The sequence below is a fragment of the Lytechinus pictus genome, chromosome 1 (assembly GCF_037042905.1).
Source record: "Lytechinus pictus isolate F3 Inbred chromosome 1, Lp3.0, whole genome shotgun sequence".
Taxonomy (NCBI): Eukaryota; Metazoa; Echinodermata; class Echinoidea; order Temnopleuroida; family Toxopneustidae; genus Lytechinus; species Lytechinus pictus.
This window is the reverse complement of record NC_087245.1, coordinates 38,215,955-38,235,819: the sequence shown is the minus strand read 5'-3', so window position 1 is coordinate 38,235,819 and position 19,865 is coordinate 38,215,955. Positions and strand designations below refer to the sequence as shown.

The window sequence follows — 19,865 nt, the reverse complement described above, 5'->3', positions numbered from 1 at the left end:
TCTTTGAACTTGCTACAAAAAGTACTATAGCTATATTTACAATAATTATATATATATATTTTAATAGTGCTGCATATTTACATGTGTAAGTTTGTCATGAAAGTTAAAACTTCTCAATTTCAAGTTGTGATTTTGTTTAAAAGGAAGTGATAACCTTCATGTAATGCTTCATCATGTGACTTATCGATTATTAAAAGAAATTATTTAACCATACTTATTTCCTGACTTCTCTCTGTCTCTCTATAGGCCTATGTCTCTCAATCTCAGAGAGGCCAATTATTCTTATTCACACTCTTTTTAATGAATATACTGCAGCTGGGTTTAATATAATAACATTTTCCTCCAAATTGTATTACAATGCAATGGCTGTTGCTTAAAAACACTGTTTTTCTATCAAAAAAACTTCTTTCATCCCTCAAAATACTGCAGTTGTTTTACTAGGTTGGCATCCCTACTGTATTAAGTTTCGTATCCATTCCTTCTCTATCGTTTAAAGAATTCATATATTCTTGTTAAGATATCTGTATAGTCCTTCCTCTCTTCCCTTCATCTTCCCTGAACATCTCCTCTCCACCCCAAGCCTATGCTGCAAAAACTCCGGTGTTGATTTAACACCAGCCCGGAATCTATATATGTCCACACCGGAGAAGTATTGAAACAACACCAGTTTGGAATTAATCAGACGCTGTTTTAATACTAATTGGTGTTGTATAAACATCTATCTGGTGTTTATTCAAAACGAAACTGTTGTTGTTTAACACTTCTCTGGTGTGGACATAGATTCCGGGCTGGTGTTAAATCATCACCAGAGTTTTTGCAGTGTATATATATATATAATCTATTTTTACAAATAATCTAAATGTAAGGAATGTGTCTGATGTGGCAAGACTAGTCAGTGGGTGTAGTCTCGCTGCATCAGACATATTGCCTATTTTATGTGCAACAGTATCAGACTTGCAGTCTCCGCCTAGATGTTCTAGGCTGCCCCGCCCCACCCTTTCCCTTCTTTTTCATTCACCTTCATGTTACGTCTTTCATCAGAATTAACCGTCTCTTCTTTCATCTATGTTAAAATTTCAAAGAAAAATATTGTGTAAGAATGCCTGACATATCAGAAGTAAAAATTACATAGACCAGTGTACTAGAATAGCATGACTATGAACTCTGTGAGTGTATTTGTTGCTTTTTCTAATAATGATAATCAACATTATCTGTATAGCCCTTATCACAAAACATGTTTCTAAGCACGCAGTAAAGACAGAAAGAGAAGGAATTTCAGCAAAAAAAAACTAAAGTAATTGTTTAATTCACTGTAGACTGTAGACAGTTGGGCTTTGCATGCAAAGGGAAAGGCTATTTAACAAAAAAGTAGGTTTTACTTTGAATCAGGGATGTGACAATATAATTAATTATTAAATAGTTGCTAGATGGACGCATTTTTGCTCTACCTAAATTGGATCAAATGAAAAGCACAATTTACAAGATTATATGAATAATCAAGACGTCAAAGTTGGTGCTGATCTCATTGAATATCAAACCACCATACCATTTGAGTTCAAATGACCTTCTTCTGATCATAATTATGCAGAATGGAATTGCTGGTCTATTGTACAAGTAATGTCTAAGCTTTCAATGATCTGTATACATAGAAAAATGATCAATGCTCCCAAGGGAGTGGAGAAAGTGTAGATATTGTGTACGGGCATGTCAGGATCCGATGGCTGGGGTTAATGATGTCTTGTAAAACTCTTAGAGACATGGTTCCTATGTATTAACCACTATAATGTATAAAAGTGAATTATTATTATAATCATTATTATTAGTACACTGCAAAAACTCCGGTGTTGATTTAACACCAGCCCGGAATCTATATATGTCCACACCAGAGAAGTGTTAAACAACACCGGTTTTGGTAAATTAGTCTAACACCAGATAGGTGTTAATAGTAAAACAGCATCAATTTGATTCCAAAATGGTGTTGTTTCAATACTTATCTGGTGTGGACATATATAGATCTGGGCTGGTGTTAAATCAACACAGGAGTTTTGCGGTGTAGTAATTATTGAGAATGGTACACCCGCCAATCTTACCAGGGATTTTACTGACGATTGATGACCCTTGGGTAAAAGTAAAATATCATGGTTAAGGTGTTTAGAAGAGGGTGATATATCAAATAAAGAGATAGGCATCATTATTGTTTTTCCTTGCCATAATGTGATTACCATACAAATTTATTTTTCAAAAAATAAACTTGGTTGAAGTTTCATTGTCGTTAATGCAAATGCCTTATATCATGTTAATAAATTTGATACAGATCAGAAAGAAGTCAGATTGTTAGTGTTTGAAGTCTTAAGATTTACATAGGGGATGTGCAAGCCCCTGGACCCATGCACCCCCACCCTCCCGCCCTGCCCGGGGGGGGGGGGAGGAAGGAGGACAGAGAAAAAGAGGAGGCCGGAAAAGGGGAACAGGAGAGAAGGGAGGGGGAGAGGGAAGGTTTATTTCCAATTCGTCTAAAAAGCCAACTCATCTACTATCATTTGGTCTACCATCAGTACCTCCACTATCCTCATTGTCTAATTGCCATTTCGTTCAATCACCATTTCGTCTAATAACCAGTTGGTCCAATAGCCATTTAGTCCATATACCATTTGGTCCAATTTGACTAAGACTTGTGCAAAATGAACGACAATAAAATGGATATTTAATAGACCAATGAGACTTAATGGTCATAGACGAAGTGATGATTGGACCATGGTTGTTGGACGAAATGTTGATGGACGGAATTGCATAAGACTAAATGAAAGTAGACTATTTGGTGAGTGGACAAGTTGGCAGTAAACGAATTGGTGATTTACCAGAGGGAAAGGGATTGAGGGAAAATAAAGAAGAGGTGAGCCAAAGAAAATGAAAAGAGCAGAAAGGGTGAGGGGAAATAAAAAAGGAGCGAGAAAAGAGAGAGAGAGATAAAAGAAGAAGAAACTAAATGAATGGCGAGGGGAAAGAAAAGAAAACGAAGAAGAGTGAGAGAGGAAAAAAAGGAAGCCGTGGGGGGAATGGAGAGATGAAAGAAACGAAGGGAAGAGGGAGTGCGCAAAATACTAATGGAGAGAGGAAAGGTAGGGACGGGGAAATGGGAGAAAGAGAAACAAAGAAGGGGGGATAATCGAGAGAGAGAGAGAGATAAATATAAGACAAAGATTTGCACGGAAAGCGGGAGTGCAAATTTTATTTTCAGATCACAATATAAATAATATACGCTATCCGTGCCAAATCTTTTTGTCTTATCTGTATCTCGATCTCTTCCCCCCCCCCCCCCCTTTGGCCTTCTTATGCTTTCTCTTTCTCTCATTTTCCCGTTCCTGCATTTCCCCCTTTCCGTTCTATATTGCGCGCGCTCTCTTACATTGTAATCACATTTTGTAATCGTAAAAAAATCTCATTACACAAAATTTCGAGCGCGAAGCTCAAGCTGAAACTTTTTTGTATATTGACTTGGAAAATTAAACGGATATGTATGTCACTGATCAAATAATGCGAGCGCTAAAAACGAGAGCTGAAATTTTTTTATATTTAGACCTAAAATGGGACATTATAAGCAAATATTTGTAATCATGATACGTATAACTGTCTCGCTAAACAAACAATGCGAGCGTGAAGCGCGAGCTGAAATTTTTGTTTATATTGACCCCAAATATAGGGACATTTTAAGGACTATATTTTAGGAATCCATTAAGAGTATACATATCTCACCATAGTCATCTAATGTGAGTGCCAAGCCATTGCTGATTTTGTTAGAATTGCATCTAAACACATGAAACACTCAGTCATTGTAATCATGATTAACATACGCATCTCACTAATCGCGCGAGCTGAAAATTTAGGAAATTCAGACCTGAAGAGGGGCATTCTAAGGCTTGTTTGTAGGAATTCACTAAGACCATATACGTATTTCACTAATCAAATGAAGCGAACGCGAAGCGCGAGATGAAAATTTTTGATATTCAGATTAAGGGACATTTTAAGGACTGATTTTAGGAATTCATGAAGAGCAGATATATATATCACCAATCCACTCACGTGAACGTAAGCACAGACAGGAAATGTTTTATATAAAGACCTTAAAATGGGGCACTTTAAGTAGTCATGAAAAAGAAGCATAATTGTGTCACTACTTAAAACAATATACTCGAAAAATGCGAGGAAATATATTTGGTGTATATAACGGGAGGTCTTAGTACAACAGGATTATATATCTCATTAAACAGACAATGCTAGCACTAGGAACAATATAGGCCTTGAGCAAATTATATTTCACATAATTATAATTATAATCAACAATAATTTCTTCTTCCCCACTACGTTTCTTTTCCTTTCTCCCCCTTTTCCTCCTTTTCCCCGTTTTTTTTTTTTGCCATCCGATGGGGGGGGGGGGGGGCACGTGTCCCAATGCCCCCCCCCCCCCGTAGTTACGCCACTGAACTGCATGAAAATGATGGGTATCCTAAATAGATTTTGCGAGCGTGAAGCACGAGTTGGACAATTTTAATATTCTTTTCTGCAAACTAAACATTTTTAAGCATGCCCGTCCCGTTTAGGTTCGTGTTTTTTTTAATAATTAAGTATACGAGCGCAAAGTGCGAGCTGAAATTTTGGAGGCGATTTAGACATAAAAAAGGACAGCACTTTTGTTATTTTTGAGTAGGCCTATGTGAATTAAAATTGAAAATTGACCATTAATGCGAGCGCGCGAAGCGCGAGCTGCAAATTAGTTTCTAAACATTTTAGTATTCGCGAATCGTCACCTTTTTATCTTCTTTCGTTTCACCTTTCTTTCTTTCTTAATTTCTTTCTTTTTTTGCCCAATATTGTCCATGCGCCCGTCGATCTTGCCAACTAGGCCTACGCGTATACAGTGGCGTAGCTAGGATTTTTTTTTCTGGGGGGCACTGGGGGGTCCTTGCTTTTTCAGGGGGGCACCAATTTTTCCGTTGTGTGTATGTGTCACAAGGGCGGATCCGACTTTCGCCAATCGGGGACGGGGCCCGAAATTATTTTCACCTATATTTCCCCCGATCTGTCACTTCTTGGTTTTATTCTTATAAAACAACATAAACATGAAAAAATCTCATAAGCCTTATAAAAATTGCGAGCGCGAAGCGCGAGCGATTTTTGTTGTTGTTACTTTCATGTATTTTGTTCAGAAAATTTAATATTCTGGGCAATGTTATGTATGATCCTGAACAAGATTCGTATGTAACTAGATGGTTACTGCGAACGCCAAGCGCGAGCAGAAAATTTTATTAACTGTTCTAGCATTATCGAAAAGGGACCTGTTAAAGACTGCTTACATTTACCCACGAAGACGGTATATATTTCAATAATGAGAGCGCGAAGCGCGAGCAAATTTTTTTGACATTCCGACCTAAAAAATTGTCATTCTAAGCACTTTTGTAGAAAATTGGGATAGGTATGTAACTAAACAATTGATGCGAGCGAGAGGAAGAAAATTGAGATTTTAGACCTCAAAGCGGGACACTCTATTCATATTTTGTAAATCATAAATAGGATATAGTTAATTGGGTATCATTAATAATGCGATCGTGAAGCGTGAGCAGACAATTATTGATATTCTGATGTGAAACTGGATAATTTAAGTACATTTAATATAAAGAACATGCAGGCTATCGCGCATGTTTTAGATTTAGACCTATAATCTGGGCAGGATCTGAATACATTTGTTTAATGGAACATTATGGAATACACGTAGACAACAGGAACTTGGCAAATCAAACAATTTGACCACGCAGCGTGCATGCTGATATGTAGACTATAAAAGGGACATTTTACAGCTAGAGCACTTAAATTTGTTAATGAAAAAAAAATTGATGAAAGCTCGATGTCCGAGCTAAAATATATTTTGTATATTGACTTCAAAACTTGCTCCATATCAGCCTGTTGAGCAAGATATGAATATCATCGAACAGGCAATACTGGCGCGAAGCGCAAGCAAAAGTTTTATATAGTAACATGAAAGATTTGTTTTTTTTTGCAAGTCTTCCCTTCACATTATTTCATTCACTCGTCTTCCTCCTCTTATTTTCCTCTTCTTTTTTTTCTCTTCTGTCTTTCTTCTTCTTTTCCTTTTTTCTTTCTTCTTTCTCCCTTTTTTTTTTGCTCTGCCAATTTTTTTCACTGGGGGGCACCTGGGGGGGGGGGGGGGGCACACCAAATCTCAGGGGGGGCACGTGCCCCCCAGGCCTCCCCGTAGCTATGCCACTGAGCGTATATCATCCAAAACATATTTCAGCTCTTCTAGAAGCTGATCGGGGGAAAATGTTGATGAAAAACCAGCCCCACCTCTTTAATGGGTGATCTGCCTCCTTTTCCTGGTCAAATAATGAGACCACGGAGGTAAAATCACAGAATAGTTTGTACATGACGTCACTTACAACAATCCGATTTTGGTCAAGCACATGGCACCCACAATGCACTACGGTTCAAAATGTCGCCCGCTGCTGCCGCAGCTATGATTGTCGAGATGTTGTCATAATCGGGCTGCATCGCAGTAAGTATTGGTGATCGAACATTGTTGATTTGCGAACTTGTAAATGGATATACTATTCAGTATTTGTTATATGCTTTTAATTTTCAATGAAGAGTATCATGTTTTAAAACTAATCATAACTGTAGGGTCGTACACGCTTTTTGTTATGATTGAGTTCTGTAAACAATGGCAGCTATGCTTGGATTGCGTATGACTCTATGACTGGGCTGTGCTTGTGTATTGAGACTGTGCGTGTGTAGTGGAACATGCAGCCATGAACGATGTCGATAAACGTGGATTTTGATCTCTTTGTCTTGTATCTCCTCGTACCTGCATTATGCTATTTTCCTGTTTATTGAATATTTTAGCCCTTTTGTGATTTCTACAGAAATTAAGATAAGAAGCGAATTTTTGCCAGAAATAGCGGAGTCTGTGCAGAGACAGACAGAGTCAGAGACAAGTACAGTGCAGTGCAGTGCCACTGGCACTGTGCCAGTCATGCCAGTGCAGTGGAAATGGTATCTGGACTGGTACTGGTAGTGCAATCTGCACAGTTCCCAATCCGGGAAGAGTTCTTTTTTGCGAAAGCCACCCAAAATTGAAAATTAAAATATGGAGAAGGTTCAAAATAATACTATAGTTAGAGTAAAGGGCTAAAATATCGGACACTTGTCTTAACTTCTTAACTTAGAGTTAAGGAATTGGGCGCTGTGTAGGCCTATGCAGTTTCGCACCGGCTGGGAACGGCTGTATTTTATTTTTGGCTTTGATCCTGATGTCGTCAGTCGGACATCGCTTCGCCGCGCGCCGTAATGGTGATATGGACCGAAGTAAGTGACCAAATCGTGCAAACATGTGGCGAACAAACTGCCGGCATGCCGTAGGCAAATATTTTGGTCGCTAACTTCAGTTCATACAGTATCAACATATACAGTAGAGGCGCACGGCCAATATGGGAGACTCTCTCCAATAGGGGAGACAATCTCCCACATTGGAGACTTGCTTTGCAAAAGGACAAAAGAAACAACACCAACAAAAGCTTGATTTTTTCCATCCAAAATTTTGTCTCACTGAGGTCAGAAGCCCATTTATTTTGTGTGTGATTGACAACAAAAATCCTTATCAAAACAAAAGTAGACGGTGAAAAGGGGTAATTTTTCATGAGGAATCTGCTTATCACATTTTTATTTGCCGCCAAGGTAATCCTTTTGCAGCAAATGTAAACAAAGGAAATTGGACTCCAAAACTGGGAACTGTCTCTGAAATTGGATACCCAAATTCTTTACAAAAGTTTCTGATATTGGAGATAATCTCCCACATTGGAGACAGTCTCCAATATTGGCCGTGCGCCTCTACTGATATACGGCGAGCGGTGAAGCGGTGACTGGGCGTTGTGGCGTGCGCCTGTAATCCAAGCTGTGGGGAAGTTACAAATTGATGCAGAGGTTCGAGCCCTGGTCACGTCTTTCGGATGGTGACGTTAAAGTTCGGTCCCAGACGTAAATAATAATATCTGATTTATACACGTCTGACAAAACTCAAATACACACACACGAAGCCAAGTGAATGAAGCGATGTCTGACTGAAGATTGAACGAGCGATGTAGTAGAGTTCGAAGCTGAAATACAGCCGTTGGCGTTACCAATTGCGATATTTGGAAAAGCGGTGGGTATACTGACCTCGAAATACGAATGCGACTGAGACTGAGAGACTTGCTATGACATTTGTGAACAATTATACCCAGTTTTTGTTTGTCCGGACAGGTTGTGTGTCCGGACAATAAATTTTAGAAAGTCATTTGGAAAAATTTACAAGCGAAGTTTCATCAATTTTTAGTAGAAAATGTTTGGAAATATTAGAACAAAATTGAGGATGATTATAACTATTGAATTCATATTTTTAGTGTAATCCAAAGACAAAAAAGAAGGCTTCAAAAATATAAAGTTTCCGGACACCCGACCCCCCATCCTACTGGTGGTGAGGTATGCTGGTAATAATCTGCTGGTGCGAAACGGCATTAGCGCCCACAATTGGACCAAAACGAAAGTACAATCATTGAATCAAAGTCATGTGTATTTCCATAGAACAAATGTTGAATATTAATATATTAAAATATACAAATATTTTAATCAACATCAACAATTGATAGCTTCAAGACAAAGTTAAGACAAGTTATGGTCTACATGGCATTATATGTGCACGCATGGGAATAGTGCCTTTTTCATTTCAATACATTGGCACAGCACATTGCACAAATAGCACAGACTCAGTTTTCAAATTTATCCAAGTTAGAAAGACAACAAGATAGACCTGGAAACTTGACTGCAGGAACAACTATTTTTCCAGTAGATGTGGAATAAAAGTATAAAGGTATATGGTTAACGGAAATTATTTACTTACTACCAGAAGGTTGTTTTTTGCCAAATATCGGACGCAGTTTCCAAATATCGCAAAGTTGAGTGCCGTGATCAATTTTGGCGGTTTAAATCATGCTCTAAACACCTTAAAATAATTTGCTTGATTGTTGAGAAAATAGTTATATCAGCTGTGCAAATGCCGATTTTGATTATTACTATCAATAATTTTGATTTAGAAATTGGTGAATGATAATTACCAAACAGATCTCTTTTGGCTCTAAACGTCAGACGTCTTCGCTCAGCTGCGCGTGACTTCGTTCTGAAAACGAGTGTGCGCGTCAACAACACGCCTTTCCAATTCAATCGGCCGATATGTCTGATATTATTGAGAGTGCCATATTTGGAAGGGTGTCCAATTTCCCGCCGTGGGGAACCCCCGTGGCGGCCATTGCAGATTTTCTTGTGATAGATTGAACAGGTGCGATCTCGGAATCCTTTTCATGATATTTGTCTCACCTGCATGGCAGAGCGAGACCTAAAGGCGCCGCTTTTCCTACGGCCGCGGCGGCGTCGTCAACATCAAGTTTTTTAAATGTCATCATAACTTATAAAGTATATGGGCCTAGTTCATGAAAACTTGGACATAATGGTTATCAAGTATTACTGAACATCCTGTCAGTCTGATGTCACATGACCAAGGTCAAAGGTCAATTAGGGTCAATGAACTTAGACCACGTTGGGGGAATCAACATCAAAATCTTAACCGAAGGTTCACTGCTGGCAAATCGGAAGTCGCATTTAACTTTATCTATAAATGTGCAAATTCAATGCAGTAGACTCTGAGATATACAATTTAAAAAACAAATAATTTCCTTCAAAATACAGATTATAGCAAAGTATGTTAAATGCTCACCACACTGCAATTTAATGGTACCATAGGTACTTCTATTCTCTTTTCATGGTATTATCATTAACTTAAAAAGATTGCCTTTTCAAAGCAAGTATGCAAATACTTTTTTTTTCTTTCAGGCCTAATGTGTGGTGCCTGCATATATATATATTGTACATAGCTTCAGCAGGACACGACAAGCAGCGGGTCTGTATCAGAAAGAAAAAAAATGAATGATGTTGCATGGGAGAATTCCGCACGTAATAACAACAGCGGTGGCAGTCAAGCACTTTCCAACAGCAGCGGCGTGAGACAAGGATACAATCGTATGGCACAGCCACAGCGCACGAGAGACGACGCACAAGTAGGTTATTTCTACCAGAGGCCCAGCAACACCATGAACGAATCAGGAGGGCAGTTCAAGCAGAGATGGGCCGTAGGGGACGACTCTGTCCTTGATCAGGTAAGTGAACTTGAGGTAACCCCGACATCAAGTTGAATATACATGTAAAGTCCTCGAATTTTGTATCCAGATGCCCTCACTCTGTAATGTTTTAATTTTTCTTTAAAAAAATAATCTTTTCAAGCAGTTATCTTACAAGTATAATATAAGGATATCAGAAGCTAAAGACAGATTTCATCCTGATATTTTTTAACCAATCACATGCATTTGAATCTGTAGGTTTTATATCAAAAGAAGGGCTGGGACTTAAACCTGGGTCCCGGAAGCCTCGGGTACCAAGGAAGAAAAGTCAATACCCTATACCAGAAAATTGCTTACCAGTATAACATACATGTATTTGATTTGTATTGCGTAGTGTAAGACATGATTGTAACTCATCACAAGAGTAAACAAGTCTCATTTTGAATCTCACCAATTGCCCTTGAAATATCCATAAACTTTCTCAAGTGATGATGTGACTGAGATTGTTTAATTGTCGCCATGTTTCTTTTGCAGCTTGAGCATATGAAGCACCAGCCAATCACGTTTGTGTTACCTTTTTCAGTTCATCAGAAATCGAAAATGGTAACACAACCGTGATTGGCTGGCGCATTTGATGCTCCGAAACCCGGAAATCAATTGACTTTGTGCATGTGGCGATAGATTCTCCAAACTCATGAACACAATGCAATATCAACGCTACAATGTACTTCTAAGATTTTGACGGAAAAGCAAGAAGTAATCAAAATTTGCTTACCTGTTTGGTATCGGTGAGAAAACAGTTCCTCCGAGAATACCTTTTTATAATTCATATAAAATATAGGAAAGTGGAATTCTAGGTCGATTTTGGTACGAGGTGAAAGAGTATTGCAGACTTGTTTTGATGGAATACTGCGTGGGGCACTGGGAGGCTTGCACACCACATGCTTACTATATTTTCATTCATAAATTGGCTTGCGGCAGTGGCTGGATGACGTCACATATGGGGTTTTTCCACCAGTCATATTTCATGCGAGATGACTTTTGGGTACCCGCCCAAAAATTAATGGTCGAGGCTGGAGATATGTACATATCTCAATAGAGTAAAATTCACAGAGCAAAATGCTGAAAATTTGATCAAACTCGGATGTCAAATAATGAAGTTATTGCATTTTAAAGATTTGCATTATTCCGGTGAAACAGTTCTAGGCATATCTTCATGAATATCCATTAAGTGGGCTGATTATGTCATATTCCCACTTGTTCTTTTGTGTATTTTATTACATGAAATTAGGTTTATTCAAAATTTTTCTACCAAGAACTAAAACAATTGGATTGACGACTGATTAAGTGCATTAGTTATTTATTGCCGCAACTTATATCATCATAATGTAGATGCATCATTTACCCATGTATGAAAAAATGAAACAATTATGATTTCATGTAATAACATAAGAATACGGAAAGTGGGGATATGACATCATCAGCCCACCTAATGAATATTCATCACAATGTGCATATAGCTTATCACAGAATATTGAAAAACTTTAACATTTATTAACTTTGTTATTTGTTATCCGATTTTGATGAAATATTCAGCATTTTGCTCAAAAAATTTTACTCTATTTATTTATATATAAATAATTTCAGCCCGGACCATCCCTTACATGTAAGTTGTCCCCAGGTCGGACTATACATTTCACACTATTTTAACGGGACTTAATCAGACCAAATTTTTTAATGGGGCATTTTGACGTCATAAAAATCTAAAGTATGAAAATTTCCTAATGTTGTAACCGCAAGTGAAAACCCGAACCGAACCGTACCGTCCCGTATAATCCAATAATTTGCAAGCGGGACCCACTGACCCGTCGGGTTTTAACCCGCAAGTAAATTTATCTTTGAAAAATGAAAATTATTTCTGCAATCCCCACACTATACAGGCTCAAATCACGAAAATATATGCCAACTACTAACCTAGCCTAGAGTGAATTTACTTACAATTTGCAAATTCGCCTTTTATTCCGGAGAGAAAATGTTTTTGGGGGTTACTTTGTACCCGAAATGGGTCGGCTCTGATCTCGTAATCGAAAGCATTGCGCAATTAACTCCTCGGATCGGAGCCGCAGCTCAGCGCGCGCTAGCTACATGTAGCCCAGGCTGCCCAGCAAATTCGATGTTCAGTTTCCCGTCGCCCGCCCGCGTTATGAAATTTGGACCGCGTTTAAAAATCAAATTCTGAAAATAATTCATTATTTTACTATTTTGACATAGATCTAGATTCAGAACTGATATAAAACATTAATATAAGCTTTTCAGTCACAATTACTTGTATATCATGTAAATACCTGTAATTCTTTTCTTGTTTTTTTCTTGTGAATGGAATGACACTGCATGCTCAACCACACCTCGAGCGATGTTCGTGCAGGCTCCACTCAACTTCACTTCTGCTACACTACGCTCTACCTACCCGATGTAGCGGTAGTGAAGTGGAGTGGAGCCTGCACGAACATAGCTCGAGGTTTGGTCGAGCTACCTCAATAAATCCCATAGTCTAGTAACCTCGCATTGGTGAGTTGTCATACGGCATATCAGACAAAAAAATCATCAAACAAAACTCAATCTGTTTTACAAGGCCGACGGGAGGCTCACGCACGTACGCATTGGCGCTTGTACTAGCTAGCCAGTCTGAGCTCTGTCTCTCTGCCAGAGCTCTGGGGGACAATTCGCTCTGTAAAGGCCTCAATGATGGTGATTTTATGTTTCAGACAGAGTTTATATTTCGGGAATATTATTCAAAACTGCCAATAAAGTTAGATGATTTCTTCATTGTCATGTATATTTAAGTTATTAATGAGTTCATTCTCACCAAATTTAGACTCCCCCATAGAGAAATGCAATTTTCGTGGAGATCTGCGTTTTCAAAGAACATCAGGAAAAGTTAGGGTATGTGGGCCTTTATTACATGGCCAAGTACTGGAATTAGATGGAGTAGAAATTAGATATTGAATTCATTTATATCCAAGTTCAACTCATAGTCACACCCACACAAACACACCCACATCCAAGATTCTAAGGATGAAAAAAATAACTTTAAAATCATGCAATATTAAACAATAAGTAATAATTAATTTAATAAGTGAACAGGGATTCCTCAAAATACAAAAACGTAGCATTTGAAAAGAGCCCCCAAAATGAAAAAAGTAGCCTCCAAAACGGTAGAAATGGAGACCCTGAAATATTACCAAAAAAATGAAAATGGAACCCCCGAAAAAAAATGATTGATTTGCTCCCTGGCTTCAAGACAGTTCCACAGAATAAAAGTGCGTTCAAAGGTTACAAAAGGTCAAACTTTCATCTTCTGGAAAATAATGAATAATGAAATCCTCATTATGAGCTGGAAAAAATGGGACGGGAAACTCGACATCGAGTTTCATTGGCCTATGCGATTGATTTTGACTAGACTGTGCTGTGCTGCACTGGCGCGCGCTCCTTCCTCGAAAGAGCAACTGATGTATTTATGTCGAACTGTCTCAGTCCTGTTCACTGTTCACAAGACAAAAATACGCCAGCATTTTTAAAAAAGGAAATATCTACGTCTCTAAAAGAATCCGCCACGTAAGAAGCACATGATCCTAACTCAATTTTCATTGTTAATGTTTTTATTATGCGTCGTTACTTCTCCCTTTTTTTTCGCATGACGGTCTGCGGGTTTGAGAATGAACTCGGCCCGGCCCGCAACCCGTGATCGGGGGCATACCGGCAGGTTAACCCGTACCGCAACGGGTGCGGGTTACAACATTAAAATTTCCTATATGTATCTGTAAAGGATGGTTGTACAACAATCATAGATTTCATTGGGGTGGTTCAAATTGGAGCCCCTCCCCCTACCAAGTGATTTGCTGTTAATAGATCCATCGATTATACATGTATTTCTCTATTTGCCGCTTCAGGTCCGCTCTGCGGGAGATGTGAATAGGATGACAAATGATTTCCATGCCCTGGATCTAGACCGGGACAGTAGGCCTAGGAATATGGACGAGGTAAGGCTCTACTCTCTGATTGGCTTTGGTCAAGATAGGTTTTGCCTATTCGACATGTCTGAGGAGTTGGTGGGGGTATTGACAGTTTTGCTTTTGTACCAATTCATGCGCAAATGTAAATTTGTACACTTTTCATCATTTTATGATGGCAACATCAGGCCCAAAGAACAATCTAAAAAAAAAAAAATTATAGTATTCGCAGTACATGTTTAGATGATGCACTGCATGTTGAGAGAAGTAGGCCTCTCTTTCGACAGTAGTTCTAGTTAAGAATTTAGCTGGATTTTACTAGTTCAAAACATATTGCTTCCCCTGGGGATGAGGTTCATTAAATGAGGAAACTGCAGATCCCTAATAACTAAGTTCAGTCAAGGGCTCGTGGGAAAGTTGTCCTTACCACTTGTCATGAGAATAGCCAATTTGAAATTCACTTAGTTTTTGTGATCTCATTTTCAAAACAGTTATAACTTTCAAGAAATATTATGTTCATATTTCTTGTCTTTATCCCCCAACCAATTAATTATTCCTTTGATTAGCTATAACTTTCTCATTCCTTATCCAAATTTTTTTTCAACCTTGCACCTTTCTATTTAAGTAATTTTTCCCTTCTCTTTGCACACCATTGTATGAACAAGGTTGAATCCTCCCTTTTCAGTATTAATGCATTGCAGTCAGCACGGTCACTTAGTTCTGATATGCTTACATGTGAGTGTACCATCGTTAATCTGATTTTTTTTTTTCCAGAAATTATGGGATGCACAGGAGAACAATAAAAATGAGGATATCTTCAATCAGTGGCCGGCACCTAATGCCTGGGTTGGAGGAACGGGAATAACTGGTTCCAGTGAGTATTATCATTCATTACAAACAATGCTTATCAGTGGTAGACCTGCAGTTCAGGGCCAAGCTATTTTGATAAAGCATCTTGAGAATTCACTACTATGTTTGATTCAGGTTACATGAATTGGAACCTGTTTCTGTTCAAACAGAAAAATTTGGGTATCTTAGTTAGCACAAGAAAGGTCACCAATTGTACATAAAATCATCTATCAATCATAACTAACAGCTTTTTGAAACTGGCCCCATGGCTATGCAGATTTTTCACCTTTTAGAACTCCAAGATTTTCTTTGGGCATTCTTCACTTTACAATGCTGTCTATAATGATAAGGATAATAGTATGCAGCATTTATATAGTGCTTAATAATGCAAATTGTTTTCTAAGCGCTGCATACTATTACCCCGTCTTTACCACCTATCCTGGGTTTATTTTTTTCCTTTCATCCATAGACCATTCAGTGTCCCAGCCCATCATGGTACAGCAGAGACGGCAGCTCTCCCCCAGCACAGGGACCTTCCAGGGTCAAGAGAATGCAGTCATGTCCCCTCGCTCGGACACCAGTGGTCTCGGGCTAAGCATGGCGGAATACGTTTTGGCCTCCTCTCCTCAGGGGAAAGATATTGAAGGCAAACATCACAGGCTCAAGCCAGGATTTATAAATCAAGTACCGGTAATTAGCACTGCTATCTTGCTTTCTCTCATATTTTACTATGGTACATGAAAAATGTGCAAGATTTGAAAGAAAAATGTCACGAAGCATCATGCCGAGAAATACTTGTGATAGAATTTATCACCAAAAAATGTTGAGCTGTTGATGCCACACCCCCCCCCCCCCACCTCAGTCAATACATTTTTGTCTCACCTGCATAGCAGAGTGAGACTATAGGCGCCGCTTTTCCGACGGCGGCAGCGGCGGCGTCAACACCAAATCTTAACCTGAGGTTAAGTTTTTGAAATGACAGCATAACTTAGAAAGTATATGGACCTAGTTCATGAAACTTGGCCGTAAGGTTAATCAAGTATTACTGAACATCCTGCCTGAGTTTCATGTCACATGACCAAGGTCAAAGGTCATTTAGGGTCAATGAACTTAGACCATGTTGGGGGAATCAACATCAAAATCTTAACCTAAGGTTAAGTTTTTGAAATGTCATCATAACTTAGAAAATATATGGACCTAGTTCATGAAACTTATACATAAGGTTAATCAAGTATCACTGAACATCCTGCATGAGTTTCACGTCACATGACCAAGGTCAAAGGTCATTTAGGGTCAATGAACTTTGGCCGAATTGGGGGTATCTGTTGAATTACCATCATAACTTTGAAAGTTTATGGATCTGATTCATGAAACTTGGACATAATAGTAATCAAGTATTACTGAACATCCTGTGCAAGTTTCAGGTCACATGATCAAGGTCAAAGGTCATTTAGGGTCAATGAACTTTGGCCAAATTGGGGTATTTGTTGAATTACAGCCATAAATTTGAAAGTGTGTTGGTCTAGTTCATAAAACTTGGACATAATAGTAATCAAGTATCACTGAACATCCTGTGCGAGTTTCAGGTCACATGATCAAGGTCAAAGGTCATGTAAGGTCAAAGAACTTTGGCCACGTTGGGGGTATTTGTTGAATTGCCATCATATCTCTATAAGTGTATTGGTCTAGTTCATAAAACGTGGAAATAAGAGTAACCAAGTATCACTGAACATCTTGTGCGAGTTATAGTAGTTTTTAAAATCAGCACTGCTGCTATATTGAATCGCGTGATGCAGGTGAGACGGCCAGAGGCATTCCACTTGTTGAATAAACCTTTTCACTATTGATATTTTGAAGTTTCATGGATAGTTTGCAAATACTTCATGAGCCGAAGATTTTCTTTTACTATCTATGAGAGATCAACTTTGTATCCTGTACTAGAGCCAAGTTTAATACCTTCTATTTTTTTAACCATTATATCTATTAGGATGGAAGTGGAGGGCAACATCAGCCAGGAGGTGATTCCAGCCAGCAGCCTCAACCCAACAACGGCAAGAAGAGCAAGACACCATCGCCCTTTGAAGCAGAGGGAGACAAGCAGGAGGTGGTAGAGAATGGCATAGATCCCGTACCACAACAAAAACCGGAAGAGGATCCCAATGCATTCAGGTCAGTGGCAGTGTTGTACCCTTCTTTACTGGGTTTATTTTCAACTGGTCTAATGCAAATTCGTCCACTATCCACGTGGTCTAATTGCCATTTTGTCCACTCTCTATTTCATCTAATAACCAGTTGGGATAATAGCGATTTAGTCCATATACCATTTGATCTAATATCTTAATTGGGCAAAAAAATGAATGAAAACAAAATGGACATTAGACCAGCTGGTTATGAGACAAAATGGTCCAACACAAACTGGTTATTTGATGAAGTGACAATTGGAGCAAATGGTTGTTAGACGAAATGTTTTTGGACGAAATTGCATTAGACTAAATGAAGGTGGACCATGTGATGAGTAGACGAGATGGCAATTGACCTTCAAGTTGTCTTGGATGGTTCAAAGAAATTACAAATTCTTTGTCATCTAAATGATAACTTGACAGTGCACTTTTACTTATTACATAACCAACACTGTGACATTTGATTTAAAAAAAATGGGGAAGGTCTTGCCTAAATTTAGGGTAGTTTTTGTCTCACCTGCATAGCAGAGTGAGACTATAGGCGCCGCTTTTCCGACGGCGACGGCGACGGCGGCGACGGCGACGGCGGCGTCAACACCAAATCTTATTAAACCTGAGGTTAAGTTTTTGAAATGACAGCATAACTTAGAAAGTATATGGACCTAGTTCATGAAACTTGGCCATAAGGTTAATCAAGTATTACTGAACATCCTGCCTGAGTTTCATGTCACATGACCAAGGTCAAAGGTCATTTAGGGTCAATGAACTTAGACCATGTTGGGGGAATCAACATCAAAATCTTAACCTAAGGTTAAGTTTTTGAAATGTCATCATAACTTAGAAAATATATGGACCTAGTTCATGAAACTTATACATAAGGTTAATCAAGTATCACTGAACATCCTGCATGAGTTTCACGTCACATGACCAAGGTCAAAGGTCATTTAGGGTCAATGAACTTTGGCCGAATTGGGGTATTTGTTGAATTACAGCCATAAATTTGAAAGTGTGTTGGTCTAGTTCATAAAACTTGGACATAAGAGTAATCAAGTATCACTGAACATCCTGTGCGAGTTTCAGGTCACATGATCAAGGTCAAAGGTCATGTAAGGTCAAAGAACTTTGGCCACGTTGGGGGTATTTGTTGAATTGCCATCATATCTCTATAAGTGTATTGGTCTAGTTCATAAAACGTGGAAATACGAGTAACCAAGTATCACTGAACATCTTGTGCGAGTTATAGTAGTTTTCAAAATCAGCACTGCTGCTATATTGAATCGCGTGATGCAGGTGAGACGGCCAGAGGCATTCCACTTGTTATGGTTATTGAGTGGCGAGATAAAGTCAGTTTATTGGTTGTTATATGAAGTAGGCAGAGGTGTTTGGTTCAGTTTTGACTCCCCTTAGATAACTGATGAACATAAAGTATATAACTTTCCATTTTGTAGTCGCACACCTGGTAGCCGCAATGCATCCCCAACAGAGCAAGAGGAGAGTAAGAACGCAGCGATGCAGCAGCCAGCGACGTCGACGGCTGACATGCAACGCCAGAACATGATCCCAAAGGTTCATCAGCAGCACCATCCCCAGCATCCGCAGCACCAGCAGCCATCGGAAGGTGCCTACATCGAGGGCGGTGTTCAGAATCCCTTGCAGATAGACACCGGGGCTGGGATGGAGAACGTCGGGGGCATGGAAGGGCTGCAGTTTGACTACTCGGCAGGAAACCAAATGGCTCACAGCATGGACAGCCCAAGTTATATCAATTATGACCAATCCCAGGTAAATAATATGTTATGCCAGTACCTCATGTTTGAATATGTGATTTCTGTTGACTGTTTATAATAATAACGTTATAATTACCCAGGGTAGCCACTTCAGTTCCGAAAACTTCTCCGAGCTGGCCCTGCTTAACATGATAATGTAATTATTACCCGGCTTTGATTCACTTTAGGAGATTAATTTTGAAGAATATTTTTATTTAGGAAGCTTGGCTATTTTGTAGCTTATGCACTGCACAGTAGGCTTGTATCTGTATGAAAATTTGATGGGTGGATTAGTTGAGAAACTGTTCAGCTCAATTAAATACCCATAATGAAACAACATGATAGCATTAAGTGTGTAACACTGATACATGTTGTAGACACACAGTTGTTTATTGAAATATCAATCTGACATATCATATTTGTTAATACATGATAGCTGTTAATTAATTGTTATTGGTTTCCTTACAGCAAATGTTTCAGCAACGTCAACCAACCCCTCAAACCATAGCAGTTCAACAGCTTACCCCACAACAGCAGTATGCTCTAGCTGCTGCACAACAACAACAACTTGGTAAGTTCATGTGTAACCTACAATGTGACTGATTTCTTTGAGAACATCTCTGTTGTGCATATTGAAGAAGTACGGTAAGGTCTAAAATGAAAAATGTTATGCTGCCTTCAGCCCACCAGCCGTAAATAAACATCAGATTTGGGTAGAGAATTTCAGTATTTGGTGACTTAAAAAACACATTAATCTGCATTTTAAGTGATTGAGGGGTGAGTCAAAACATTTAAACGACTGTTGAAAGCATAGAGTTTTCCTATTTTGACGACCGTTTGACC

The 19,865-nt window shown here is 38.9% G+C and overlaps 1 protein-coding gene across 2 annotated transcripts in view; it reads left to right on the top strand.

Annotated features, from left to right (window-relative positions):
• Nucleotides 1–6,477: 6,477 nt before the first annotated feature.
• LOC129266774 (pumilio homolog 2-like) overlaps nucleotides 6,478–19,865 on the top strand; it is a 36,654-nt gene continuing 23,266 nt past the window's right edge. For both annotated transcript variants that reach the window (XM_064102240.1, XM_064102233.1), the window contains exons 1-8: nucleotides 6,478–6,568; nucleotides 9,934–10,256; nucleotides 14,168–14,257; nucleotides 15,002–15,101; nucleotides 15,546–15,766; nucleotides 17,064–17,245; nucleotides 18,705–19,038; nucleotides 19,491–19,593. In XM_064102240.1, coding sequence (XP_063958310.1) covers nucleotides 10,023–10,256; nucleotides 14,168–14,257; nucleotides 15,002–15,101; nucleotides 15,546–15,766; nucleotides 17,064–17,245; nucleotides 18,705–19,038; nucleotides 19,491–19,593 — 1,264 coding nt within the window. In that variant the 5' untranslated portion in view covers nucleotides 6,478–6,568; nucleotides 9,934–10,022. The remainder of the gene's footprint in view (nucleotides 6,569–9,933; nucleotides 10,257–14,167; nucleotides 14,258–15,001; nucleotides 15,102–15,545; nucleotides 15,767–17,063; nucleotides 17,246–18,704; nucleotides 19,039–19,490; nucleotides 19,594–19,865) is intronic.